At 38.7% G+C, this 26,702-nt stretch overlaps 1 protein-coding gene across 13 annotated transcripts in view; it reads left to right on the top strand.

The window, feature by feature from the left end:
- CNOT6 (CCR4-NOT transcription complex subunit 6) overlaps nt 1-26,702 on the top strand; it is a 47,207-nt gene that overhangs the window by 15,827 nt on the left and 4,678 nt on the right. For 8 of the 13 annotated variants that reach the window (XM_043552625.1, XM_043552621.1, XM_043552622.1 and 5 more), the window contains 10 exons: nt 8,135-8,248; nt 11,090-11,276; nt 15,804-15,889; nt 16,941-17,045; nt 17,139-17,207; nt 17,930-18,087; nt 18,566-18,720; nt 20,310-20,464; nt 21,629-21,859; nt 23,920-24,122. In XM_043552625.1, coding sequence (XP_043408560.1) covers nt 8,137-8,248; nt 11,090-11,276; nt 15,804-15,889; nt 16,941-17,045; nt 17,139-17,207; nt 17,930-18,087; nt 18,566-18,720; nt 20,310-20,464; nt 21,629-21,859; nt 23,920-24,122 — 1,461 coding nt within the window. In that variant the 5' untranslated portion in view covers nt 8,135-8,136. Of the gene's footprint in view, nt 1-8,134; nt 8,249-11,089; nt 11,277-15,803; nt 15,890-16,940; nt 17,046-17,129; nt 17,208-17,929; nt 18,088-18,565; nt 18,721-20,309; nt 20,465-21,628; nt 21,860-23,919; nt 24,123-26,702 lie in introns of all 13 variants that reach the window. The other 5 variants (XM_037908045.1, XM_037908040.2, XM_037908043.2 and 2 more) reach the window with 1 other exon arrangement.

Raw genomic sequence — 26,702 nt, 5'->3', positions numbered from 1 at the left:
CATGGGAAACAGTTGTTACCAAAGTGACAGGTTTGCAGAATTTCCACCAGTGAACGGTCTTGTTTGAGCTTCCAACATCGGTGTTTGATGAGAACTACTGTATGTCACATGTACCATCACTCATTTTCTGATGTAATCTTTAGCCAGTATGAGAGTTTATAATTAGTAAGAAGTAATGAAAAGTTGCTTGTACGTTTCTATCTTTTAGCCGTGAAGAAAGTCATTTACTGCTGACATGGCCCTCCAGCTAAGCCCCCAATGTGCCCCTCTTCTGGGTTATTGTCTCTTCTCCCTGATGCTGGATTCCTTCAGCAACAGCACTTTTTTTTTTTTGTCCCTTCACACCCTTCTTTAGCCTCTTGAGCAGTGGCATCGTTTCCTTCTACAACCCTCTTTCAGTAGGGCTGCGTACACTACTCAGCAGGCAGCTGCCAGCAATAGCCTCTTTCCTCTCCCATGACTCCTTTTTATCCCCCAGCATGCCCCAGTTCTGATCACTTGACTCCTTGTCAGGTGACTACTCTTTACCTTGACTCGGAGGCAGGCCAAAACTAGCACAGGTGCAGCTGAGCTCTTAACAAGGCAACTTACCCTGTGACAACTCCACTGAAATTAGTCACCAAAAAGTATCTAATGGCCTTCTCCTGGCCTTAGCTCAGAACCAGTACTTTCCATCATCATCCTTCTCGACCTGTCAGCCACCTTTGACACAGTCTACCACACTCTCTTATTTATGATATCTTGTTCTTGCTTGGCTTCAGTGACTCAGACATCACCTGGTTCTGCTACCTCTCCAATGTATCCTTCAGAGGATCCTTTCCAACCCCCTAAAATTCAGTGGGAATTTTGTCCAAAGAGCGTCATCTTTGATCACCTGTTCTTCTCCCCCTGCACCTTGACTCTGCACACTCTGATCTGCAAACACAAGATCAACTATAATCTCTATGCTGATGATTCTCAAATCTACCTTTCTACTCCAGACCTTTCACCTTCTGTCTAAACTAAAATCTCAGCCTGTTTCCCTGGCATGTCCTTGTAGATGTCCAGCCATCAGCTTAATCACAATGTAGGCAAAACGGAACTCCTATTTTTCCCCCCAAAGTCCTCTGCTTCTTTCCCTCTTCTCTCAATCACTGTGGATAATACCACCACACTCCTTGTCACTCAGGCCCATAATCCGAGTGTCATCTTCAACTCAGCCCTCTCTATATCCTCATCCAAGCCACATCTAAATCTTTCCAATTCTTTCTGCATAACATCCCTAAAATATGGCCTTTCCTATCCATCTGCACAGCTGAAACTCTTGTCCAGATTGTCGTAATCTCTTGTCTCGATTATGGTAACAGCCTCTATTCGATCCTTGACAAATTCAGTTTTGTGCTGCACAGATAACTTTCCTAGCTTGTTGCTTTGGCCATGTCACCACTCTCTTTGCATTCCCCACTGGCTTCCCTTTCTACATTGCATCAAATATAAACTACTTGTCTTCACTTTTAAGGCCCGTTACCCAATCCCCAGGCTATTTATCATAACTCACATGCTATTGAGATGTCAGCTTCCTCCTCCAATCAGCTAGTGATGCCAGCTGTCATCACCCACTTCTTCAGTTTTCAGAAGAGTCCATTGTGCTTTCTCCATGCTGTTCCCCCTGCTTGGGAGGAGCTCCCTTTAAACATCCACAGTACTACCCCGTTGTCCTTCTTTAAATCCGTCCTTAAAACTCTCCTTTGCTGTGATGTCTACAAAATACTTGACAATGATTAGCTAATTTGCTGTGACCACTGCCTAGCATGCTGGCCAGTATTGTTTCATTATTTCCTTGTGCTGGTCTGCATTCAACTGTTGTATCTTGTCATTCCTTAGATTGCAAGCCCTCTGGTGAAGGGCTGTCTTTGTTCTTTGTTTATACAATGTGTAACATAGGGGCCCTGGTTCATGACCAGGGGTCTTGGATGCTACCATAGTAGCCATAAATATAACATTCTGCACATTTTAGGCATCTGTAACATTTAATTCTCATGTTTACATTTTCTGGATTGCATTATCTGTTTTTTGCTTTTAATATATTAGTGGTATTGTAAATTTGGAGTGATATCTGTTAATATTGTTTAAGCCCATCCCGATCATATCGTATCCTCAGTTGGCATACTTACTAGCAGAATCCCTTATGAGATAAATTTTTAGTACAGAACTTAGCAGAATCATTTTAAATATTACATTCCCATGAAGTGATTCCATGGTGGGATTAGATATTATAAGCAAACAATAGTTTGCTGCTTTAGAATATATGTATGGGGAAGACTTAGCTGCATCCAAAATTGAACTTTATGGATGAATTATGAACTGAAAATTTGATTTCACTGGACTTTTGTCCACAAACTTATCATAGGAAATTATGCTTTTGTTGACTGATTCATTAGGTTAAAACTGTGCTGCCTAGAGTTCCAGTATTGACAACCGTTCTACTGTTGATTTACTGATGGAAAAATTACCAGTTCTTAGCTATTTAATACTGTGGGGTTGCATTCCCTAAAGGGTTGTGCCCCTACAAATGCATTAGTGATACAGAGAGCTGCTGCAGGGAATGAAAAAAGAAAAGAATGAGACCGTTGAGATAAACTGGCAAGAAATTTTTACTTGTTCATGTCATATGTCCATTTCTCTCTGATAACTATCCATTGCTCTTCTGTAGCAGACTCCTCTACAAATGCTTACTACCATTATGTAACCACATAAAATGTTGGTATATTAAGAGCAATTTACAGGAGCTGCTGCTGCCTCGGGGGAAACTTTTGAAAAACATATTAGTAATATATACTTGCGCTGGTTCTAATAGGAATTTTTGTTCTTGTATTTAAAGCTACAAGCCTTTGACATCACATTTGATTATAGAAAAGATTGCCTTGTTGCAAATAGAGAATTATGACTTAACTACTTTAATTTTTTTCTTTATCCCTAAGAATAAGACAAAAGGATAAAACATACACATTTTCAGTAATAAGTGTTAATGCATCTTTATGGACTTGCTGTTGCCATACAGTATGTGGTTCGCCACAGAAAATCTGCTACTTGTAGAGTACTACAAATAAAAATAAAAAATATTGAACTGCTAATACTAAACATAACATTTTGATTACTAATATAATATAATACTAATATAATACTCAACAGAGACTTGCAGAGGATTTTTATAACAAGTACTTGTCCCTTTTTGAATCTTATAGTGTTGAGACCTGGGAGATTTCTTTGGTTTTCAAAAGTTTTTGTTTGTTTTATATCTTGAAAATACCAGTAGTAATCAGATCTGTTCCTCCCTGGTTTTGCTGGAGCACTTTTTTCTAGAGGTCTTAGGCATTTTGAAATCACACCTTAGTGGAAGGAATGGTCACGCTGAATCTTTAAGACAAATACTTATCTTAAGTGCTAATAAGCCGTTAGTCTTATAGCTATTGACAAAAACAAAACTGAGTTGTCTGACTAAACTTCTCCATCTGTTAACTGCTCAACTTTCATCCTCTTGTAGTGTTTCATTAGTTTTGCAGTAACCAGAATCTTCCAGAGTAGAAAAGACCAGGATTTATAATGTGTGATGGGACAAATAGGTCCTACGCTGGCAAGGAGAGGGTTAAGGAGAGCGTATGAACCCAGTTGGCCTCACCCTGCTACACCTGCATCAAATCTCAGGCATGGAGAGGGGAGTTAAAAGTAGGAGAGTAGGCCCAGTTGCAGACCAGAGACTGAGCTAGCTTGCTGGCCGGATAAGCCCCTGCTAGAATGGATGACCAGACCATGGGGGATTGGCAGAAGATCAGACTGTGTGAAGATAAACCCTAAATAGAAGGGTGGGGCCCCTTGGATGACCCTGTTTTGTGTTGTGGCTCTTGAATTCCTTTGGACCTTAACACCCTGGAAGGGATGGAACTGAAGTGTGACTTGGCCAGAGGGCCAAAGCACTGCTACCTTGGACTTCATGGACACAGTCACATACCAGCAGAGACCCACAGTTGGGTGAGTTGTTTCCTGACAGGCCACAAGGGGATGCCACAGTTGCAACCTGTCACAAATGTAAACAACAAGCAGAAACTTGACAAAAACCTTTCAGGTCTTTATACAATCATAAAGCAGCTCAAAAGGAAGAGGGGGCGGGGAAAAAGCACATTTTCCTTTTTGCAAGTCACCTTTAAGGGTGTGCTGTCTTTAGCTTCTGTTGTTACATATGTCGAGTTTCTAAAAGTGAGTTCAGTCAGACAAGCTTCTTTCTACTTACTTTCTGTTAGGCACCTTTTCAGTAAAAGTAACGAATATTGGCAAATCTTCACCTTCGAAGCAGGTCGATAGCCTTTTTATTCAATAAGGTCGATAGCCTTTTTATTCAATAATACGTCTATTTTTTTTATACCTCAGACATACTTTACAACCTATTACAATACAATTGAAATGTTCCATTGACTACATAGTAACATGTCAGCAAATATTCTAACTCCGTGTAATCTCTGTTAAATATTTTTTTTTCCAATGGAAATGTCTTTCATTTGCTTTAAAGAACCTTATCCCAATATAGGCAGCAAAACATGGGATGCTAGCATTAAAACTAAAAGGGAATATTGTCACACTTTTTTTTTACTCAAATCAGACTTGTAAAATGGTTAAGCTGGTATGGAAAGTCATTCAGACACATTGCCCAATTTTTTAAAAAAGCTATAAAATAAAACCACATTATTGATTAGAAATTTTAAAATAGCCATTTTTATTAAGACACACAAACTCTTACTAGATCTGCTGCTTATAATTAAAATACTATTTCTGGTGCTGTGCTGACATTAGAGATGCCGGTAAACAAAGGCTATGGCAAGTTTAACTTATGACTGTTTTTAACACTTGCTTATTCTCGGAACAAAGGAGGAAATAAATTCTTGACAAATGGAATATTACAAAATTGGGTTTGGAAACACGTTGTTTTCAAACTTCTAAGAGAATATAACAATTAAGAGCATGAAAGAGCCCTAGGTGGCAGATGGGATTGGTAACAAGATATACAGGTTCTGTTTCTATGCTGCTCAAAAATACGGGGGCAAAGAAGGATTTCTGCCATCTTTGCATCATCCAAGATTCTGGACTGCTTCAATGCTGAAATGGCCCCCCAGGCATAAGTTACAGAAACTTCAAGCAGCTCTAATTCACAGCAGCGCATGCTGAGCTGCCTGTGGGCTGTGGTACAGCCTAGAGTTCCCATAGTACAATGTACTATTGGCCAAACATAATCTGACATTCTTCCTGTGCTGGTGCTTGAGAGATGGGCTGCTTAAGATAGCCGTATGCTCTGACTGCACAGGGAGAATTCTCCCTGTCTCCCTCCCTTGTATAATTAGATTTTATAATCCCTATTCCATGATGAGATATCTTTGAGCTATAATGTATCTTAATTAAAACTATCTTTAGATAGGTTTTTTTTCCTAAGAAGCATTTTTATAAAAAAAAAAATCTGATTTAAATAAAAAAAAACATTGATTTTTGTCCACCCTGATCTCAACAGAAACAATTGAGTGGATATGGAGAGTGTCAACCCTCTAGTGAAGGGTTTGAGACATTGCTGGGCAGCGGAGTCTGTAGTACAACTGTTCCGTGAATCGAATACATTAAGAATTTCAATCGCCAGTATAGTCTAGCACCTTCCACAAACATTAATGGCCTAATTTTCAGACGTTTTAAGAACCTGAGATTCTGAATTGACTTCAGTGAGAATTGCTAGAGTGAGCACTTTTGAAAAATCATTCCATAGATTCTGTCCAAGTAAATTAAACATTATATTACAGGAGGTGCTGGCAGTAATGTCTATAGTTAAAGTTGCCTGACACTTATCTTTATAAAACCTTTTCAGTTGCTTAAAGTTTTTGTTAAACTTTGACCATTCAGGCAGAAATGTTTAATGCCAGGTGTCTGTATTTAAAAAAAAGGAAAAACTTAAGTATGAGCTAAAACAGTTTAGCCCTTTCCAAGAATGAGATTAGGGAAAAAATACATTGTTTTGCCATGCTAAAATTCATCAGCATTTTCATCGAGAAGCTCTAGCATCTCCATGCTTTGGAGGAAGGGCCTGAAATTTTGGACTGGGAGTCAATCTGTTGTCATAAATGTGCTTTTGATGTCCTGTGAAAAACTGCCCAAAATTTGGCCAAGTTGTTGGCTCCTAAAAAAATTTGATTTACTCAGTGTGCCATGGAAAATTTTGCAGTACCTTGAAACTTCTGCATAATCTTCAAGTAACTTCAGAAAGTATCTTTTTAATTGAAATCAGTTCAGTATATTTGTAGCTTGTTTTGGAAATAAAATAAGCTCGTATTGTTTTGAGTTTATGCTAACAAAAAATGATTTTGTGCACCTTAATGGGGATGGGGTTGGGGGAAGCTAGATAAACCTAGGACAGTGGTTCTCAATTTATTTACCATTGTGGGCCGCATCCAATAATTCCTGTATGGCCCTGAGGATATCACGTGGGCCGTAGCTCTGTGCTGATTGGGCCGCAGGTTGAGAACCACTGGACTATGATGTAGTGTGGGATTTTGAAACCAAAGAGGATGTGCTTCTCTTTCCTTCCTCCTTGGGGAAGGAGCGGTGAGGGGGGCACTAACAGTTTAGCATTTTCTTGTGGAGTGAGTGTTCCTTGACACAGCAATTCTTGCCAGCAAACAGCTGATCTACAGTTCCCTTCCCTAAATACACACCAATGGATGTAATAAAAATGGATAAGTACCTTAGTCATGTTTGTGTTAAAATTAATAAGCAGTGAAGTAGTTAAGTGTTGGTTTGTTTATTTATTTTTTAATTTTCATTGAAAGATTTCAGTGTTAACACCTGTTGAGATGGATGAAGGAACTCCTGCATCACTTTAAATTGTCTTTTCATATTCAGGCAGGCAATATGTAATGGTTCAGATTTGAAAAGGTACTTTTGCAAACATAAATGAATTAAACAAAACAAAAAAAAAGCTTAACCCTTCCCTGGCATGGTGGATACTGTGGCCATTTGTAAATTGCAGAAAAAGCAGGGTTCTGGTAACTTTTGTGTATTAATGTTTCTCTTCCCATTTCACTTAATAGTTACTATGAGAAACTGTTGTTGCTAATAATTCTTGAAAATACATTATGAATAAGTGCAAACATCTTCATTATTCTAAATAGTATCAGCCAGTTCAGAAAATTGCATAACATAATGCTGTTTGAAATGTAGGCCTGTCCTTTTCTTTGAACCACTTAATACTTTAATACTTAATAAAGTAGACTGCTTATCAGTGGATTCAGGATTTTTAACATAATAAAAAATAACACAAAAAAATGGAAGCAGGTAAAAGGCAGGGATGTTGGTGTCAGCACAACTGTATGTGCTGAGTAGTAGTTAAACCTAAGAGAACAAGACGACAACTTTTGAGTTGTCTTGTTTAAACATATTCCTATTTATACAAGCCAAAATACTGAGGAACTTTCTAATCCTGCATTCTGTAACAAGAGAGTTTCACTGCATTCTAGCGAGACCCTGGCTGTAGCAGGCTTTCTGGGTTTGATTGGAGGGTTTGCATGTGGTGCGAGGATTCATGAACATTGGTTCATCTTTGTGAACCCACCTATCCTCAGGATGATGTCTTCCCAATTCTTTTACCTTGTGCCTGCAGGTCATCTTAGGCCTGGTCTAAACGCACAATTTTCACCAATTTAATTAAATATGATGATCCAGTTTAGTTAGCGAATTAAGTTTAAATCAGTATCAGAAATTCATAAACAGATTTTCAAAGCATCCACACAAGGGGTTTGCACCAATTTTATTAAATTGAGTTGCATACAATTGGAGCAGTTTTTGTATGGAGACTGGGCCACCTTCTGCTATTGTTAGAAGTTGCAGTAGCCTGTCTTCTTTTAGGCCGGACTGTCTGTCTCTCTTCCCCTCCCCCCGGTGAAGTTTGTGACATGACAGAAAAAGTGTTGCCTCAGACTGAAGAGTTGGATAGTACATGTAGTTAACATGACATACTCTCCATATAGAAGTAGTTCTTTAAAAGAAGTATTTCTATCTAGAGTAAAGGTAATATGTTTGTTAAATAGAATAATATAGCAAAGTGGTATTTTTCTGTTCATTTCAACAGGAATGCCCAAAGAAAAGTACGATCCACCTGATCCACGGAGGATGTACACAATTATGTCCTCAGAGGAAGCAGCCAATGGAAAGAAGTCAAATTGGGCAGAGTTGGAAATAAGTGGTAAGAAATGGAGGAATACTGGTTATGTGGTGAAATGAGGATTTGATTTAAAATTTGAATACTCCTACTAACCATCAGATAAACTTTTATCTGATAGATATTCCCTCACAAGTAAGCAGGGTTGGGCTACATAGGCTTGGTATTTGAATAGGAAACCTAAGGAAGACTAAGGAGTTACAGGAAGTTGTGGTGTTTATTAATTAGGATGCATTCTTCCTTCTAGTAAACTGATGCCCAACATGGTACTGAGAAATGCTGTGCAGCAGTAGATCTCTACAAATAGAGGAGATAAAATTAAGGTTGTGACCGCTTTGGGTCATTAAAGATTCCTGGGCACTTTACATACATGTTAAGGGTGTTTCAATCTGGTGCCTTGACCAAAATTGGGCAATTGCATTCTACCTGCTTGAATTTTAGGTTAGCTAAATTATGTTGTTTCCTTTCCTAAACTGTTTTATGATAGTGCTGTTTGACAGGTCACAGCTGCTGCATTTGAATGGCTGATAAGGTATTCCTGTACATACTTAATATTTCCAGTTAAAGGACTTGATCCTGCATCCCTTACTTGAAGTCAGTTGGAGTACACAGGAATGACTTAAGTGTTTGAGGGCCTGATTCAGGAAAGCACTTTAGCATGTGATTAAGTGTTTTCCTGACTAGGGGTGCTCTCCTCAATTAGGGCCTGAGTAAGTGTTGTAAGGTCAGACTCTGCCACCAGAATGATAGTACCTTTTTACTGTATATAGTTACATTTGTAAAGCACTTCAGGATCTCTTGGAATGAAAGATGCTATACAGATGTAAAATTATTGTGCTGGAGCGAGTCATAACAGCGTAGTTAATGTTGATGTAGAAGGTTAAGTTAACAGGAGCTTTTAAACCTTTGTTTTATGAAAAGTTACAATAATGGCAGAAAACAAAACAAAATGTAAACTTTGAGTTCTGTTTGAATTTTTCATGCTGGTTTGATACAGCAGATTCAAAAATTACCACCACCCCGCTTTTTAAATTTTTTCACTGGATTGTTTTATCTTTTTCAGACCCTTTTGCAAGAAATAGAAAACTCTAGGATCTGTGTTTTGGTCTACATGTTTCTCTGTATGTGCAGATTAATCCAATATCAGTTATTGTTTGTCTCTCAGTTGATCACTTTTTCTCCATAACTGAAAAAAATATGCTGAGATGTACTTGACATCTTTAGCAGTAATAATATAACAGGCTCCATAAGCAAAATCTTCCTCATGTGCGACTATGATTACACTACAGTTTTTCCACTAGAGATCAGTCTACGGTACGCTACAAACGTTTGTAGTCTAGAATAAACTATTTAGCAGTATCCAGATTAGTCTTTACAAAGGTGTTAACTCAGTTAATTGACAATCAGTCAATTCAAGGTTTTATGTATAAATAGATATAGATGCACATAAAATATACTTGTAGACAAGCCCTGTGTGTGTGACGCTATCCCACCAATCCCTTGTAGCCGAAGGGAAAATTCTGAGTTGACCAAGAGGAGACCATGAGTTGAAATTTCATCTGTACTGGCTGTGGTTTATATTCCATGCACTGTTCTATACTGTCAGTTGAATTTACCTGGAAATCAGTATTGAAAGTTTAAAATATGTGTTAAAAAAATTCAGTGTATTTTCCTTGTAACTTGTCTGTCTTTATGTACCTCCATGAAGCCAGGATTTTTATTCCTGGCAGGAAAAATGTTCAAATTAAGCTGAATAACTTGACCCTTCTTTCCCTCCACTCACCCAATGCCAGCGGTGAAAATTCTGGACACACTTAAATAAAATAAAGAAATAAAAGTTAAAGGAGGGAAAAATACCATTTTATCTCAGTTCAGCTTTTCATAGGAGGAAGAGTTTTTTAAAAAAAAAAAGGTAATGAGCAAATACATTTGGAGTATAATTATTTAAATGGAAAGAGTGTTTAACATTGGCTCATAGATGACTAAATAGACTATAAAAAGTCTGTTAAATGGTAATGAGCCTATTTTGCCTCTGAGGAAATGATGTTCTGATTTTCCTGCAGTTCTCTTGATACAGTCTAGATGGTCTTTCTGATTGAAGGGTGGGAAGTCAGCCTTGCACGAGAAATGTCTCTAATGATGTCCCTTATGATACTTCAAGTTCCTGCCATATGGAGGGGTAGATTGCTTGACTTTTTAAAATGAATCAACATTAATATCCTCCATTTTACAGAAAATAGGTGTGCTTCTTGAGCCCATGGCCATAGCCAGCACAGCTTTTAATAGAGTGCAGTTTGGGGACACCTGTTCTAAAATTACTGTTATAGTTACAACAGGAATAGCACTGTTGAACACCAGAAGAAGCTGCTTGCTCTTCTTTGTTGAACTAATGGCATGAAAGAAAGCCTTTTTATTTAGAAGATGGTGTGTGAATAAGGGCAGATCCTAGAGAACCCTCTTCCCCTTCAAAACAAGAGCACTAAAACTTAAAAGGTCAATTAAAAAGTGCAGTGTTTCACTTGAAAAACACATGTAAAATACTCAATGCATGATCAGTTCATAAATCTGTAAATTGCTTTATGTAGCACTTTCAGAAAGGAAGAGGATGTCCAAGGCTTAAAGCATGGGCCCAAAAATGTCGAAAGATCACAGGCAAGAAAAATTAAAGGAAAATGTCTTTGTGCCATCAAAATGTCATGCAATTAGAGGGGAGTACCTTCTATGTAATCTTTCATTTTTAACCATATTGCAGAAAACTCTAAACACTGTTCAAATAAGATGTCATGAAATACTCATTTAATGCTAAAATCAGATGTTTAAAATGTCCAAAGTTATTTTTATTTTACTCCTGTGTTTCTCTTACAGGGAAAGTAAGAAGCTTAAGTTCATCTTTATGGTCACTGACCCATTTGACAGCTTTGCATCTCAGTGACAATTCCTTATCCCGTATTCCTTCAGACATTGCCAAGCTTCACAATCTGATATATCTGGACCTGTCCTCTAATAAAATCCGTAGTTTACCAGCAGAACTCGGAAACATGGTGTCACTCAGGTATGGAAATTAAATTTCATGTTCATCTGAGACCCCAGCAGAAATCAGTTTCAGGTTTTGGCATGTTTCTGTTCTGTAGCTAACCTAAGCCAATATAAACAGTTTTTCTTAATGGTTGGAATTGTAACTACAGCCCTAGCACTCTTATCTTTGCCCTGATCCCCAGTTGCTCCATGCAGGAGTGTACAATGAGCTCCTACAGAGCTGAGCATGGTGGCATGCACCTTGCATGGCATTTCTAAATCAGGTTCGTTCTCTCTCACACACACACACACCCACCCCCTCTCACCAAATCCTTATGCAGGGGTCCTGCTCTTGAAGAATTGTTGACACCCACAGAGTTGGTGCAGGAATTGCCCTTTAATTCATGGCAAGAGAAAAAAGGGGCCCTAGGCACTATAGTAATACAAATATTACATAATAATAATAAGAGCAGACTAAACATTTCTAAATAAAGGTAATCAAAGAAAGTTAGTGGCTGTTTTCTTCATCTTAAATTACTACTCTAAGAATTTAATTTTATGACCATAGTTTTATAACACCCAAAAGATTTGCATAGCAACAGATATCTTGGGGGGAGGAAGGGGCGGGGGCGGGCGCGGTTTCTCCTTTAGCTAGCCAGGTGGATTTTTATGCTTTCAGGTTGAAAGGTGTAGAAGAGTCACAAGGCTAGGGATAGAATAAGTTAATTAACACATTCTTTTTGGAAGTAAAACATATTAATGTTATAGCTTGTGGGATTTAACTAGGGCCACAGTATTTAATTTTGTTAATGGAGTCCTCGTCTTCGATGGTGGTGGGGAAGGGCAAGTATTATGGCCAAATTTCTCTTGCCCTTAAAGGGTAATATTGCCAATGTATAAACGACCTCTGTGAAGTACTGTATGTGGGATTATCGTACAGTACCAGTGTTTGACTCCCAGACTTTCAAGGTACAGTTGCGTTTTTAACTGTTTTGAAGTCAACCACAGTTAATTTTGTTAAATCTAAAAACCCGAAAATATTGAGACTTCGTATAAACTTTATTTAAGAAAGAACTTGACTGCCACCATAGCTTTTATATTACACCTGCATTGGGATGATAGGCTAGGTTGCACCTTGAGATACTAATAATTGTATTTTCCTCATCTTTGGAAAAATTCCACCCTATTGAAAAAATTAAACTAGTTGATTAAAATTGAAAGTAAGCTATCAATAAATTCTAGAGTAGTTAAGCTCTTAAAACTATTATTTATTGTGGGCCCTATTTAACAGTCGGAATTCAGCCTGCGTAAGAAATACTGATAGTGCCTTACATCATTTCCCCCAAAACTCTGAGATGATTTTTTTTGTTTGTTTTACCCCTACCACCTTTGCCCTAATTACAGTTACTAATAATAATTTCCCCCTACCCTGCTGTCATTCAGTATCATCACCTACTCATCTTAAACTTACTGAAACATTCTGAGATTCACCTTGTGAATTAATTAGTGTTCCTTTCTCTTCATAAAGCCCTTTTCCTTTTAAAAATTAATGCACATTATGTTCTTGTGCAAATGATGTTAACATAGCACTGTGCAGAATAGTGCATGCAGATATTGTGCAAACTTTCCTATCATTTTCCCAATGTACTCCAATCCTGATTCTACAAAATTCCAGCTATCCCTGTCTTGAGCCTCTTTTGAGCAGAGAATATAAAATCTTGTTCTGGCTGCAAAATGTACACTAACAAACTAGGATCAGACCACCAATCTACTTTCCATTTGTGACAAGCATAATATTTGAATCCTGATCTATAGACACGAAAGGCATTAAAAGTGCATTCACCCACTGCGCGCACACTATCCTCAGTAACTGCAGCTGATCCATGATTTCTTTTCACTGGGGTTAAAGTGAAGAACAGTCCATAAGTGCTTCCTACATGATAGTGCTCTGCAGGTCTCAATCCCGTAGTTGTTTTGTATTTCCTGCTGACTGCTACTGCACTCTCCTCAAAGTTTGTGTTATAATTTCCAGACTAACAGAGTAATTTCAGCTTTGAATATCGCCAGTATTATGGACCAAAGAAATATTGTGTACTGAAACTCCCTAGAATCTCTTTTAGAGTCAATAAACAGCTCCTTCAACTTCCATTTCTGGGAACTCTTTTTATAAAGTGCATAGCTTGTCTAAGATCCATTGTGTCGCCCTGTCACATGCATACAAAATTTGTTCCAGTGACTTCGGGAGACAGTGAACCAGCTAATGGAGAGTGATCAAGTTGCCAATCTTTGGAGAGAGGGGAAAAAAAACTACAACAAATTTTTCTCCAACACAACTGGGGAAAGATTTCAGGGAGCTCAAATTCTTTTGATTTGTTTGGAAGGACTAGTTTGACTTGCTATGATCCTCTGTGCTGCTTAAAGGGAGCTCTTTGACACCAAAGAGCATTAACCAAGATGAGATTAAACTAGACAACTATCCTTATTCACTGTGAACTAGGGAAAAAAACCTCAGTGATTGCTTCTGCTATGCCACTCTCCAAATTTAACATTTTTCTTTAACAATTTATGAAAACTGTACTTTATTTGTTAGTGGAACTGTAATCTATACCTAGAATGAATCCCGGTGAGCACCTTGAACCAAGAGCTCACCCATTCCTTAAGAGTTCTGCAAAGTTCTCAAAAGCTCTTAGACAAAAAGATACCTTCATAAAGAAAAATGTATTAGTTGTCCTTTAGGGTTATGTAGAATATTATTCCCAACCATGTAGTAGTCCAGTGGTTTTCAACCTGTGGTCTGTGAATTCCTGGAGGTCTGCAGATTATGTCAAAGGTGTCCCTGAAAGGTGACTATGAAAATGAAGTTTCAGACTCCAGAAAAGGCATTCAGTTTTTTCTGATCAATCAAGAGTATGTGAATACCTCTCCCTACAGATCAAAACCTGGAATTGTTGTCGTTTATCATAAAAGCCCTCAGTTTAGCGTCCTTTCCCACGCTGTGTCAAATGTCGTGCTGAGCCGACCATGTGCAACATTTATAGTTGAATTCTGTTCAGTCAGTTTTCAGTCTAAGGATTCTATAGTAGGGGTCCACAGACTACAGAATTTCCAAAGGGGTCTGCACCTCCGTTGAAATATTTTAGGGGTCTGCAAATGAAAAAGGCTGACAAACACTGTGGTAGTCAAATAAAGCTTGAATGACTTAGTCTGGTGGTGGGAAGTTGGTAGGGTTTTTGTTTTTAGATCTCTTTCTCTCTCCCTCTCCCTCCCCACCCCCCAAGCAGTATATGTTACTTCCTGGAAATCTAGGAATGGAGTAGGTGGACCCATGGTCTTTTCCTCCTAAAATGTCTACTTTTATCTATGCTCTTTTTACGTCTTGCAAGGAATGGCTAGGGAATTCTAGTCTGGCAGAATCAGATGGGTAACTCTTATGTAAGGCTTATGCAGTCTTATGTAATGATTGTGACTGTATCACAGATTTTAACTTTATACCTAAATTGGACCATTTTAGGGCTGGTCTACAATGAAAAATTATTGGCATAGCTATATCTCTAAGGGGTATGAAAAATTTACATCCCTGAGAAACGTAGTTAAGATGACCTGACCCCCGATGTAGACAGCGCTAGGCTGATAGGTCAACAAAAGACATCTTCTAACTACTGCCTCTCAGGGAGGTGTATTATCCACAGTGATGGGAGAACCCCTCTTGTTGCTGTAGTAAGTGTTTATGCTGAAGCACTGCAGCACTAAGCTGTAGCATTTTAAGTGTAGACATAGGAGTAAGCAAAAGGCATGTTACCAAATTCAATTTCTCTTCCCCTGTTGGTTGGACTGTTGGGACCTGCCAACTTCTGTTTCTCCCAAGTAAAAAGGCATACACAGTATCTCAACAGTAACACTGTAAAAATAAACAATAGAATATTACTTTTTATAGGCCAGAAGCACAGTTAATTTAATGGATTTTTTTATGTGCCTGATAGCCTTTACATAATATATCAACAGATATCTAACTTCTGTTGACAAAGCAGTGAATTATTTTGAAAAACAAAAGTTAATTGGAAAATTATAGATTGCTGTGATGTGTTAAAGGAGAGAAAGAGGGTTAGCAGCATGCTAACATGGTAATATAATAGCCATAATCGTACTGGAATCTTTTTTTTTTGTTCTTGGTTTTATTTTAATGGCTATAATCTTATTTTCTTAATTGTCCTTTAAACTTAACTCAGCCATTTATGGTCCAGCTTGTCACAACTGTAATTGCTTCATTTCTTGTAATTCCTTAATATTTTAATTATCACTAACCTTTACAAAAACTTATGACCATATAGGTGGACTCTCCACCCCCACTATTTTCTGCTTGGTACTTCAGACTTAAATGAGCTTTTTTTAGTGCGTACAGCAAGATGTCCCTAATCCTTGCTGACTGTTTAGTCTTTCCAATTTTTCCAAGTAGTGGCGTGCTAGTACAGTTTCTTTCTTATAGTGAAACTGTTTCAGCAATAAACAGTTGATCACAAATACTGTTTTACTTCCCACTTCATATTATTCTGATTTTTGCCCACAGGGAACTCCATTTAAATAACAACCTGTTACGGGTTCTACCATTTGAGCTGGGAAAACTATTTCAGTTACAGACATTAGGTCTGAAAGGTATGACTTTTTTACCTACATTTTATGTTTTGATCTCATTCTTGAGCCACAGCTGTTTTAAGCTACAAATTTTATAAAATGTTACCAAATAGCAGCTGTTGGTTTAGGAATTTATTCTTCTCTTTTATAAATATATTGAGATTTAATGAATCTGGCCCAAAAAAAGAATGAAAAGTCAAGTTCATTTTCTTGTTGCCTACATGGAAGTTAGATATAGCTTTTGATTAAATCTGGCCTAATTGAACTTACACTGCAGTTATGGAACTCTTTCTTCTCCAAAAGGGGGATCAACTGGATACCTTTTTTAGGATTTTGTACTGCTGGTGATCTGACTGCAAATAGCAATTTAAAATTGATTTTCAAAATTTTGGGGCCAATACTGTAAGTGTTTGGCATGTAGATCTACTGACTTCAGTGGGAGTTGTGTGAATGAAAGGCTTGCAAAATCAGGCTCTTTCTACTGAGTATGATGCCTATAAACTGCATTAAATCTCAAAAGCCTAATATTTATTATGATTGGACAATTTTACTGTCCTGTATTTGTGTGAACTTTTAGCATCTGACTCTGTAGAGTAGCCCCCTTAATTAATCAGGCCAGATTTTCTGAGATTTGGCAGAAAGATACCATATTCTAGTGGTAGATGTCCAGCAGGGAATCCTTTTGGCCTAGGGGAGGCCACTCTCTTATGAAATAAAACTGGTGGAGATTGCTCCTGCATCAGACCTACTCCCACCACCATTATAAGTGTGTTTGGAGAGGGGCAGGATGTGACAGAGAAAAACTTCACTATGACAGTCCTCCACTAGTGTAGGGTCTATTAGATCCAGTGATGAAAATTAGAGCTGCCCTTCTAGAACTCAGATACAGAAGAGAATGTAAGTGTTTGCAGGAATGGAAAATTGAAATAGTTCTCACTGTTCTGTAGTCATATATCCAAGACTTTAACCACCTCTCCCCCTCCCCCCCCCCCCCCCCCCCCCCATACACAGACACACTCTCACACGCATCATTTTTCTGGTTTAATTTTACTTTTTGTAAACTTGTTTGCAGGAAATCCACTTACACAGGATTTACTGAACCTCTACCAGGAACCGGATGGAACACGAAGGCTCCTAAATTATTTGCTTGATAATTTGGCAGGTACTGCAAAAAGAAGTAAGTGATCATTCCTGAAATATTTATTTATGCCATTTAAAATAAATACGACTACTTTACTTTGTGTATGTTTTTTTTTAAATGTTCTAATAGTTTCAACAGAACAACCACCTCCAAGATCTTGGATTATGTTGCGGGAACCAGACCGAACAAGACCAACAGGTAGCATTGCAATGACTCTTTATAGATTTTTTTTTTTCCCCTCCCCCCCATCTAAAATCACTTCACCATTACCATCTGCTGAAGTATTTCTTTTTGATACTTAAACTAAAACATCTCCTACTCACTGATGGTAACCAGCGTAGGCATTCCTAAATCAAAGACCACATTTGTCTGAGGAATTAGCTACTTTTTACTTTTTTCTTAGCTATCTTTATCTTTAATTGGACGACTCACAACTAGAGTTGAACTAGTTATTCAAGTATTTTAAAAGTAGCTGATCAATTGTAAAATATTAATTGAATGATTGTTGAAGAATCTAGGAACAGCAGAAAAGTTCCCCCTGATTTTCAACAAATGTAGAATAAAAAAAATATCCTGGACAATCAGAGAATATTTATATTTAAAACTTGTAGCCCCAAAGAAAATCTGCGGAATTGCTCTTTACTAGTTAGCTTAATTCTCAGTGTAAACTGCCTTTGTCTGCTATTCACCATTTATATCGGCAACATATGGAGGTTTTTTTAGTAACCTGTTAACAATGAGTGCTGTATGCCCAGACAAAAGGAGTGGCTGGTTATTTTAGAGAGAACACGTGATGCATTTTTCTGTAGGGTCAGCTGTTAAACTATATATTTGAGTTAAAGCACTTGAAGTGGAAAAATGAAGAATGTAATTGTGTTTTTTAGTAAAATATATCAGTAATTTAAATTATTGTTCTGCAGCCTTGTTTTCTGTCATGTGTTACAACGTACTTTGTGATAAATATGCCACCCGACAGTTATATGGCTATTGTCCATCATGGGCACTGAACTGGGAGTACAGAAAAAAAGCCATTATGCAGGAAATCTTGAACTGCAATGCTGACATCATAAGTCTTCAGGTAAATGATAAATTTATTTTTTCTTTTGTGTTCACTTGTATTGACTCTTGTACATTACATTCATTAAAGTAAACTTTCTTGTAAAGCAATATGTTGTAATTTAGAACACTTATTCATTGCTTGACATCAAAAGAATGCTTTTCAACCTACACAGTTGGAACACTAACCAGCAGCTGCTGATCAGAGAAATGTGTTGAAGTGTGTGTATATATAATCTGACGCATGTTCAAATAAAAGGCATGAGATAATCATATCTGGGGATTACAGAAATTTATTTATATCTCTTGCCTTAAAATAGCAGTATGTCTGTCTTATGCTTACGTTCCTTGATTTATCTAATTTTTTGAGTTTCCAAAAGCCAGTTTGGAGGTGACTTATACTTTCTTCTGAAAGAGGCTAAATAATATAGAAGTAACACCAGTCTTCTGTATTCTGGTGGCGCTAAACAAATACAGCGTGCTGTCTTATAACTTTACAGGAGGTCGAAACTGAACAGTACTACAGCTTTTTCCTGGCAGAACTGAAGGAGCGTGGCTATAATGGGTTCTTCAGTCCAAAATCTAGAGCTAGGACAATGTCAGAACAGGAAAGAAAACATGTTGATGGTTGTGCAATATTTTTCAAGACAGAAAAGTAAGTGTGTTTCATAAAACCTTCTGTTGTGCCGGTTTCCTTTTGCACAATTCTTCTGGGTCAGATTTAGGCCCTAAATTGCTGTGACAAAGAAGTGTGTCTTTGTGTGTGACTTCTATTCTAACATTGTTGGGGATAATGGGAGGAGTTCATACTCCTTGGGGCCTTTTTAGCCAGAGCTAAACACTTTTTTTGCATATCTGCCCCTTACGTGGCAACTCCATATTTTGTACAAAGTATTCCTACCTCTAGAAGGAATACTCTGCACAAGAGGTACTGTGTTGGGCACGACTAGTCTGAGAAAAGCCCATATTAACAATGATCTTTTAATGTTTTGTTGTCTGAAAGCGAAAAAACACTAACAAATAAAATGAAATATAAAGGCAAGTACAATACAAGTATCATGAAATATTTTGTATTTATTTACTGCTGATGGTGTAAAAAAGCTCAGAAAAACCCCAAAGCGTACGAAAAAATAAACAAAAAATAGGAAACATGGGAAATGTGACATGTAGAACACACACTTCAGGCAAAAGAAATTTCCATCATAAAACAGTGATACCTGTCTAGCTCTTCAGCTGCTTTTGCAATGCTAATCTGAGATATCTTCATGGTGAAGATAAAATTTGCTCCATTGCAGAGGCCCCCAACCAAGATCCACTAGAAAACTGGTTTGAAGCGGTTGGAAGCAGCATATCACTTTGTATTGGGGAGACCTTCACAATGAAAATTCAAGCAAAAATTTCGCCCTTGAACTCTTTCAAATCCAAATGCACTCCATCTGAGACAATAGGAAAAGACTACAGTCTTTAATTTATTTCTTGAGTGAAATTGGACTGAGTCATTTTGCGTTCTATGAAAAGTGAGACACCTGTCCTTGTTACCCAAACCGTTCCTAAAATAGAAGCCTAAACTTTAAAAAATGACGAGTGATTTTTGGGTGCCCAAATTGAGAGACCTTAAAGGGACTTGGTTTTCAAAAGGTGGGAGAACTCAGGACTTTCTGAAAATCAGGAGCTATTTTAAGGTGTCTAAAGTCAGGTACCAAAAAAATTGAGGCACCCAAAATCATTAATCACTTGTGAAAATATAAGGAATATATAGACAGTTAATTTTTCCATCTCTGAAACAGTGATTGCCCTAGGTATCTAAGTCTTTAATTTTTCTGTGTTCTGCTGTATCCACAAAACAATGCAGATGTCCGCTTCAATACACTCTGGTTCAGAATCAAGTGTTGAGTCACTCTCTCTTAAGCCTGCTAGTTCAAATAGATCAGGAGAAGGAAAATATCTTCTTGTATTTAACATTTTTCTGAATAAAGTCTGAAAGAATATGGGAAGTGTTGATTTTGGGAAGGAGGGGTTAATTTAAATCTGTTTAAGATGGAGTGCAGATAAAAATAGCTAATGAAATTATATTCTCCGACTTCAGCTCCGCATTTTTATAAAGCAGTAATGTGACTGGCTGAGATTCTTGTAACTTAGTTTACTTTATATCCTCTAACAAGTTTTAATTAAAATGAGGAAGAAGCTATAGTATTTCCTTTGTCATATGACAAGTTAAGAAACCACACAATGTTGTTCTTTCAGATTCATCTTAGTTCAGAAACATACTGTTGAGTTCAATCAACTAGCTATGGCAAACTCAGAAGGGTCTGAAGCGATGCTGAACAGAGTTATGACAAAAGATAACATTGGAGTTGCTGTGTTGCTGGAGCTGCGAAAGGAATTAATAGAAATGTCATGTAAGTAATTTAATCCATTTTTTTGACAGGATTGTGATACAGTATGTTACAGTCTCCAATACAAATGAAAATTTTGTTTCAGTGCACTAGAGAATGGAAAACAACATTCCACAAATAAACACCATATCTACAATTGTGTGCTGAAATTTTTGGGGCAAACTTCACTTAAAATAGAATTTGGGGGAAAAAATTGAAATGGCAAATGCTAAATCGAATGTTTGGATGATGCATGGTTTTTAAAAATTGGATTCTCCCCCACCCGTTTTTTATAAAGACAAAGATGAAGAATTGAGGACAAGAGGGGAAATGAACTTGTGTATCTGGCTGGAAAAATATAAAGTGCCATTGAACTAGCCAGAGGTGGCTGTAAATTTCTTGATCATCTGCATAATACTCTGTAGCTTGGTAGTTCTCTGTCATGTAGTGCTTATAAATTCCACATGCTCTTGCCCTGGAATTCTCAGAAAAGTTGAGACCTCAACTGACCTTGGAAATGTCTCGGTGTGGCCCTATTTAGCCTATAGTGCTTTATTTTCCCTATTATAGTAAACTTTTATTAACAAAGGCATAAACAAACATGCCTTTAATGTGCGCTTGCAGGGGGATAAAAGGTTTGTAATGTGCATATGTGAAATTGCTGAGTTAAAAAACATAATTCTTAAAATACTAGACTGATTTTGCTAATCAGGGTGTGGTGATTACTTGGACAGTATTGCAAAGAATGGAGAAAAAACTCTAATTTTAAAAATATACTGTGCGTTGGTTTTCAACATGACTATATACTAATAGTAATGGCATTTTCAAACTCACAGTATTTAATTGTACCATCTCATTCTTGTTTTTGGTCCTTTTTAATCTGATGTTATTCCAGTGTTGGAAGCAGCTGTAACCAGTTTAATTGCGGTTGCACAACCAATAGAGGAAACCCTCTTCATTTCTTGGCAATAAAGAAATAGGTTTAGCTTACAACTTTAAAAATCCCTTCCAGTGACATTTTCCCCCCTCACGATTCTGTTTTAAGGTTGGCCAAACTTAGCATCAACCCTGTTTCAAATCTGTCACTTCTTAAAAATCATTTTTGGCTTATAGTACAAGCCATCTAGTAGTCATTAGCTGAATCTGTTGCAGACACAGCAACTGTAAATACTTCACTTCCAATTTTAGCTGGAAAGCCACAACTTGGGATGGAGAAGCAGCTAGTTCTTGTAGCTAATGCACATATGCACTGGGACCCTGAGTATTCTGATGTGAAGCTGGTTCAGACTATGATGTTCCTCTCTGAAGTAAAGAACATTATTGATAAAGCCTCTCGTAGCCTCAAACCTGGACTTTCGGGAGAACTTGGAACCATTCCACTTGTACTGTGTGCAGATCTCAATTCTCTGCCAGATTCTGGTAAGAACAGCAAGTTTACTTTTTTAGAACAAAATGTAAGAGATGTATGAATTGAAATTCAAAGGTCTTCCTTTTTAAAAAAATATTTTCCGTGTCAAAACATAAGATGCTTGAGATTTTAAGATAAAAAAGTATCGTGGATAGTAGGGAGTGAAGAGATGATAAAACTACTCCATTATAGTCCTGGAGGGATTCTGCGCCACTGCATGTACGCAGAATTCATGTCCCCCTGCAGATTTCTTTGCATCCCCACAGAAAATGATGGGAAAGCAAAGGGAAGCCACAAAAGCGGTCACATGCCCCTCCCCAGCAGCACAAGTGTGTGGTTTCAGGCACCCTGAGCAGACGGCAGAAAGGTAAATCACTGTGCGGGTGAAGGGGGCTTGAGACACCCCGACTGGTGCCAGGTCAGACCCACCCCCTGTCTGTCCAACTCCCGTGCATCCAGACCTCCGTAACCCCCATCCCACTGAGCCTCACCACACCCTCCCACCATTGTGCCCCACCACCCCTGCACCTGGAGCTAGGGATGCCTTGCTGATGGCTCCTCCCCTGTGCTGGGTTCAGCTGCTAGTCCCAGCTGGGCTGGGGATAGAGAAAGAGCGCACTTCCCCTGCACGGAGTGGCCAGGGCCAGGGCTGGGTCAGATCTACTCCCAGAAACCTCCCCCGGCTTCACCTCCAGCCTTCCTGCCCCCATCATCTTCAGGTGTGGAGAGAGGGGTCACTGTACGGGTACCTGCTCCCCTGTCTGCCCAACTCCTGTGTATCCAGACCTCTCCACACCGAGCCCCCTGGATCCACTGAGCCCCACCATTTAAAAATTTTGTATGCAGAATTTTAATTTTTTGACACAGAATTCCCTCAGGAGTTATTTGATCTGTGACCTCATTGACTGTAGGGTAATAAATATCTCTTACCTTTAATTGAAAGCTTTATTATGTTGCCCATAGCAATACAACACTTTAAAAGTGAGAGATTGTAAATTCTCCTGCTTAAAATAATCTCCACAGAACCCTACTTTCTGCTGCTTAAGTATTCCAGAACCATTGAAATATAAACCTTCAGATACTTCATGTACAATGCACATGCTAGCAAATGCATGATAGTATTGGACCCTTTCTTTCTGCTACTTGCTAATGTATAGGGTTTTTCCCAACCTTAAGGACACCCTCTGATCCTTGTACTCTTTTTAGTTTAATGTTTTATGGGTGAGATTCTGTCTGACCCTCGGGAGATACACACGCAAGGAAAAGTGCCGAAGGAATCTTTCTTCCCTCCGGTTCTCCTTTCTGTGGGCAGGGGCCAGTCATTAATAAGTCTGACTTTCTCTGAAGGTGCTCAGGATCCACAGCTCCAGTGGAAATTGGTGGGAGCTGTAGGTGCTGAGCACCTCTGTGAACCTGATCCAGTGCGGCTAGGGAAGGCAAGGAGGGTATCCTTGCCAATGGCTAATGCAACAAGTAGTGCTTACCTCGAGCAGGAACAAAGATGGGGCCAAATATCTGCCTTGGAGCAGAGTCCCAAATCTCCAGACGTAATATGTCAATTGGCATCAAGCTTTCAGACCTATTTTCAATCTGTCTTCAGAAAAAAGTCATTCCCCTCACTTTGAGGATAACCTAGTTGTATCATCAGTCTGTTGATTAGTGAGTGCTGAGGAGCAGGCTGAGAAGCTGCACCAGGGCTAGTTTCAGTGGTGAAGCAGGGCTGGAGTTTGAGCACCAACAGAAGGTGGAGGTGAGAGGAAGCTGCTCATTGCCTTTGCTGATGTTCTTTGACTTTTTTCCATCATCTAGCATCTTATTTAATCTTGTAGATACTTCTATCAAAGAGCGTGCCGTTACTTGACTGATACTTGTTCTTAGTGAATGGCATGGCACTAATATAGAAAGTCTTTGAATACGTTATAAAAGTCATATTGACTGTATGTATTTAACTTGTTGCTTGTTTAAGGTCCAGACGCAATCATGAACGAAAATAGCAGTTTGTTTACGTAAACCTATTAACTAAATGCATAAGTTGGTACCTTTTTTTTTCCCTCCATGCCCCTCTTAATAGGTGTTGTTGAATATTTGAGCACTGGTGGGGTGGAAACAAATCATAAAGATTTTAAGGAACTGAGATACAATGAAAGTCTTACCAACTTCAGTTGTAATGGAAAAAATGGAACAACGAATGGAAGGATTACGCATGGTTTCAAGTTGAAGAGTGCCTATGAGAATGGCCTAATGCCTTACACAAATTACACATTTGACTTCAAGGTGAGAATTTTGCTATGTTATAGCAGGGTTCCCAAACTTTTTTTCCCTGAGGCCCACCTTTGCAGGTGCAATAGGCACTGCGGCCTACTATTCACACAAGTCTGTCAGGGAGAGGGGCCCTATGGGGAGTGCACAGTCCCTCTCCTTAGCAGGAACCAAGGCCAGCTGTAGGACAAAGGGACCAGGAAGATGCCACAGCTAGCCCCCCCGACACCCTCTGCCTCAATAGCCTGCTGAGTGCCTTGAGATGGTCACTTGGCATCCCTGCCCCCATCACCCACCCTCGCATGCCTCACAGGCACCCCTTGCCAGGGAACAACAGAAGGGCTTGGGAGCCGCCAGTGCTGGGCAGGTGCTCAGGTCGGGCCTGGCCATTACCTTGTTGGTCCTGATGATGGCATCCAGGCAGAAACAGAGTGGCACCACCAAGCCCTGGTCCTTGGAGGCAGAGCCGGGGGGGGGTGGGGGTGGGAGTGGAGTGGGCTGCAGGGCCGATATTCCAGGGGGTCCAACAGCCCCAGATCACGGGGTGTGGTGGCTTGGAGTGGGAATAGCCACGAACCCTCCGGCCTCCCTGGGGTTGCCGCCTTTGATGGTTAGTTTTACAAATTTACATTTAAAAATACAGTAAACCAGAGAGCACTAATTCTTTCATCATACTATAAATCACGATTAGTGTTTCCTATTTGCAAGGTAATAATGGTGTCTTGGGTCTTCGATGTTTGTTCTTTTTTTAGAAACAGGAAGCACCCTTAGGGTATTATGTGACATATTTTTAATTATCCCAACTAACTAAAAGGAGAACATGGGGTGTTAAGCTTCTGAATGAAACAGTGTTATTAAATAACTGCCCACTGCTCTGCATTGTTCCCCTGCTTCGTTGCAATGTGGAAAATTATCATCACTTCCTTACTCAGGGAAAGCAAAGATGGTTCTCTCCCTCTCTCTTCAAATCTGATGTGGCTTGAGGCCCTCTAGTTGAGCATTATTGAGTGTTTTACATACAAGCCTTTTTAAGTTTCTCCACTCTTGGAGTAGAGTCAACAGCAATACCTTACCCCTAACAAAATGAAGAATTTGTGGTTGAGCATCTGGGTTTTCTGGTATCTTCCTTGCCCTGCTCCTAACAATTCATGGAGAAATGGTGACAGTAATTAGTAAGTATCATTTTTAACTAATATCATTCCCTTATATGGTTTAAGGGATGTGTTTCCTTGGCGATAAGAAACATAAGAACGGCCATACTGGGTCAGACCAATGGACCATCTAGCCCAGTATCCTGTCTTCCAACAGTGGCCAGTGCCAGGTGCTTTAGAGGGAATGAACAGAACAGGTATTCATCAAGTGATCTAGCCCCTGTCACCCATTCCCAGCTTCTGGCAAACAGAGGCTAGGGACACTTCAGAGCATGGTTTTGCATCCCTGCCCGTCCTGGCTAATAGCCATTGATGGACCTATCCGCCATGAATTTATCTCTTTCTTTTTTGAACCCTGTTATAGTCTTGGCCTTCACAACATCCTCTGGCAAAGAGTTCCACAGGTTGACTGTGTGTTGTGTGAAGAAATACTTCCTTTTATTTGTTTTAAACCTGCTGCCTATTAATTTCATTTGGTGACCCCTAGCTCTTGTCTTATGAGGAGTAAATAACGCTTCCTTATTTACTTTCTCCACCCCAGTCATAATTTGATAGACTATCACATTCCCACACTTAGCCATCTTTTTTCCAAGCTGAAAAGTCCCAGTCTTAATAATCTCTCCTCATATGGAAGGTGTTCCATATCTCTAATCATTTTTTGTCATTTTCTGCACTTTTTTGAATTCTAATATATCTTTTTTGAGATGGGGCGACCAGATCTGCACGCAGTATTGGAGATGTGGGCATACCATGGATTTATATAGAGGCAATATGATATTTTCTGTTTTATTATCTGTTCCTAATGATTCCCAGCATTAGGCTGCATTGTTTCCCTGCTTTGAATATGACTGCAATTTTACCTAGAGACCATAAGAACAATTGTCTTTGAGACAAATTAAGAACAAAATACTTGTTATAGAAAATAGCTTGACACCAGTGTATTACCTCTAATCAAAAGATATTTGATAATATTCTAGAGAGAAATTAGAAGCCCTTGATGCTATAGAGAGATATCAGGTATCTAATTGTAATATTTGGCTAATGGTGGATAACTGGAAACATTATTCTGAATTTGAATTGGAATAGCAGAGCAATGACTAATAATTGTTCGATCTTTAATTTAGTTATCACTAAATTCTGGTCCCACTAACGTCAAAAGGAGTTTTGTTGTTAATGAGACCTGTATTTAGCTCTTAATGCCAAATGTAAATAATGGAGAGCCAGTAGCAATAGTCATTCTCAATGTCTTAAACAAAACATTTAATAAGAGGTAGCTAACCTCTCTCTCCAACATACTGATTGTCACAACATATTATGGCAAAACTGCACTGAAGACTGCACAGTGTCAATTCCAAGACCCTCATCATAAAGTGGCTGTTCCCATTTTAGTGTTTTAAAATGCAGTCTGCAAGAGCAAGGAAGGAGAAGAGTAGTCTCCCCAGTG

Source organism: Chelonia mydas, chromosome 8, assembly GCF_015237465.2.
Source record: "Chelonia mydas isolate rCheMyd1 chromosome 8, rCheMyd1.pri.v2, whole genome shotgun sequence".
In the NCBI taxonomy this organism is placed as follows: domain Eukaryota; kingdom Metazoa; phylum Chordata; order Testudines; family Cheloniidae; genus Chelonia; species Chelonia mydas.
Note: the sequence above shows the minus strand (reverse complement) of the source record. Positions and strands in the feature narration are given on the sequence as shown.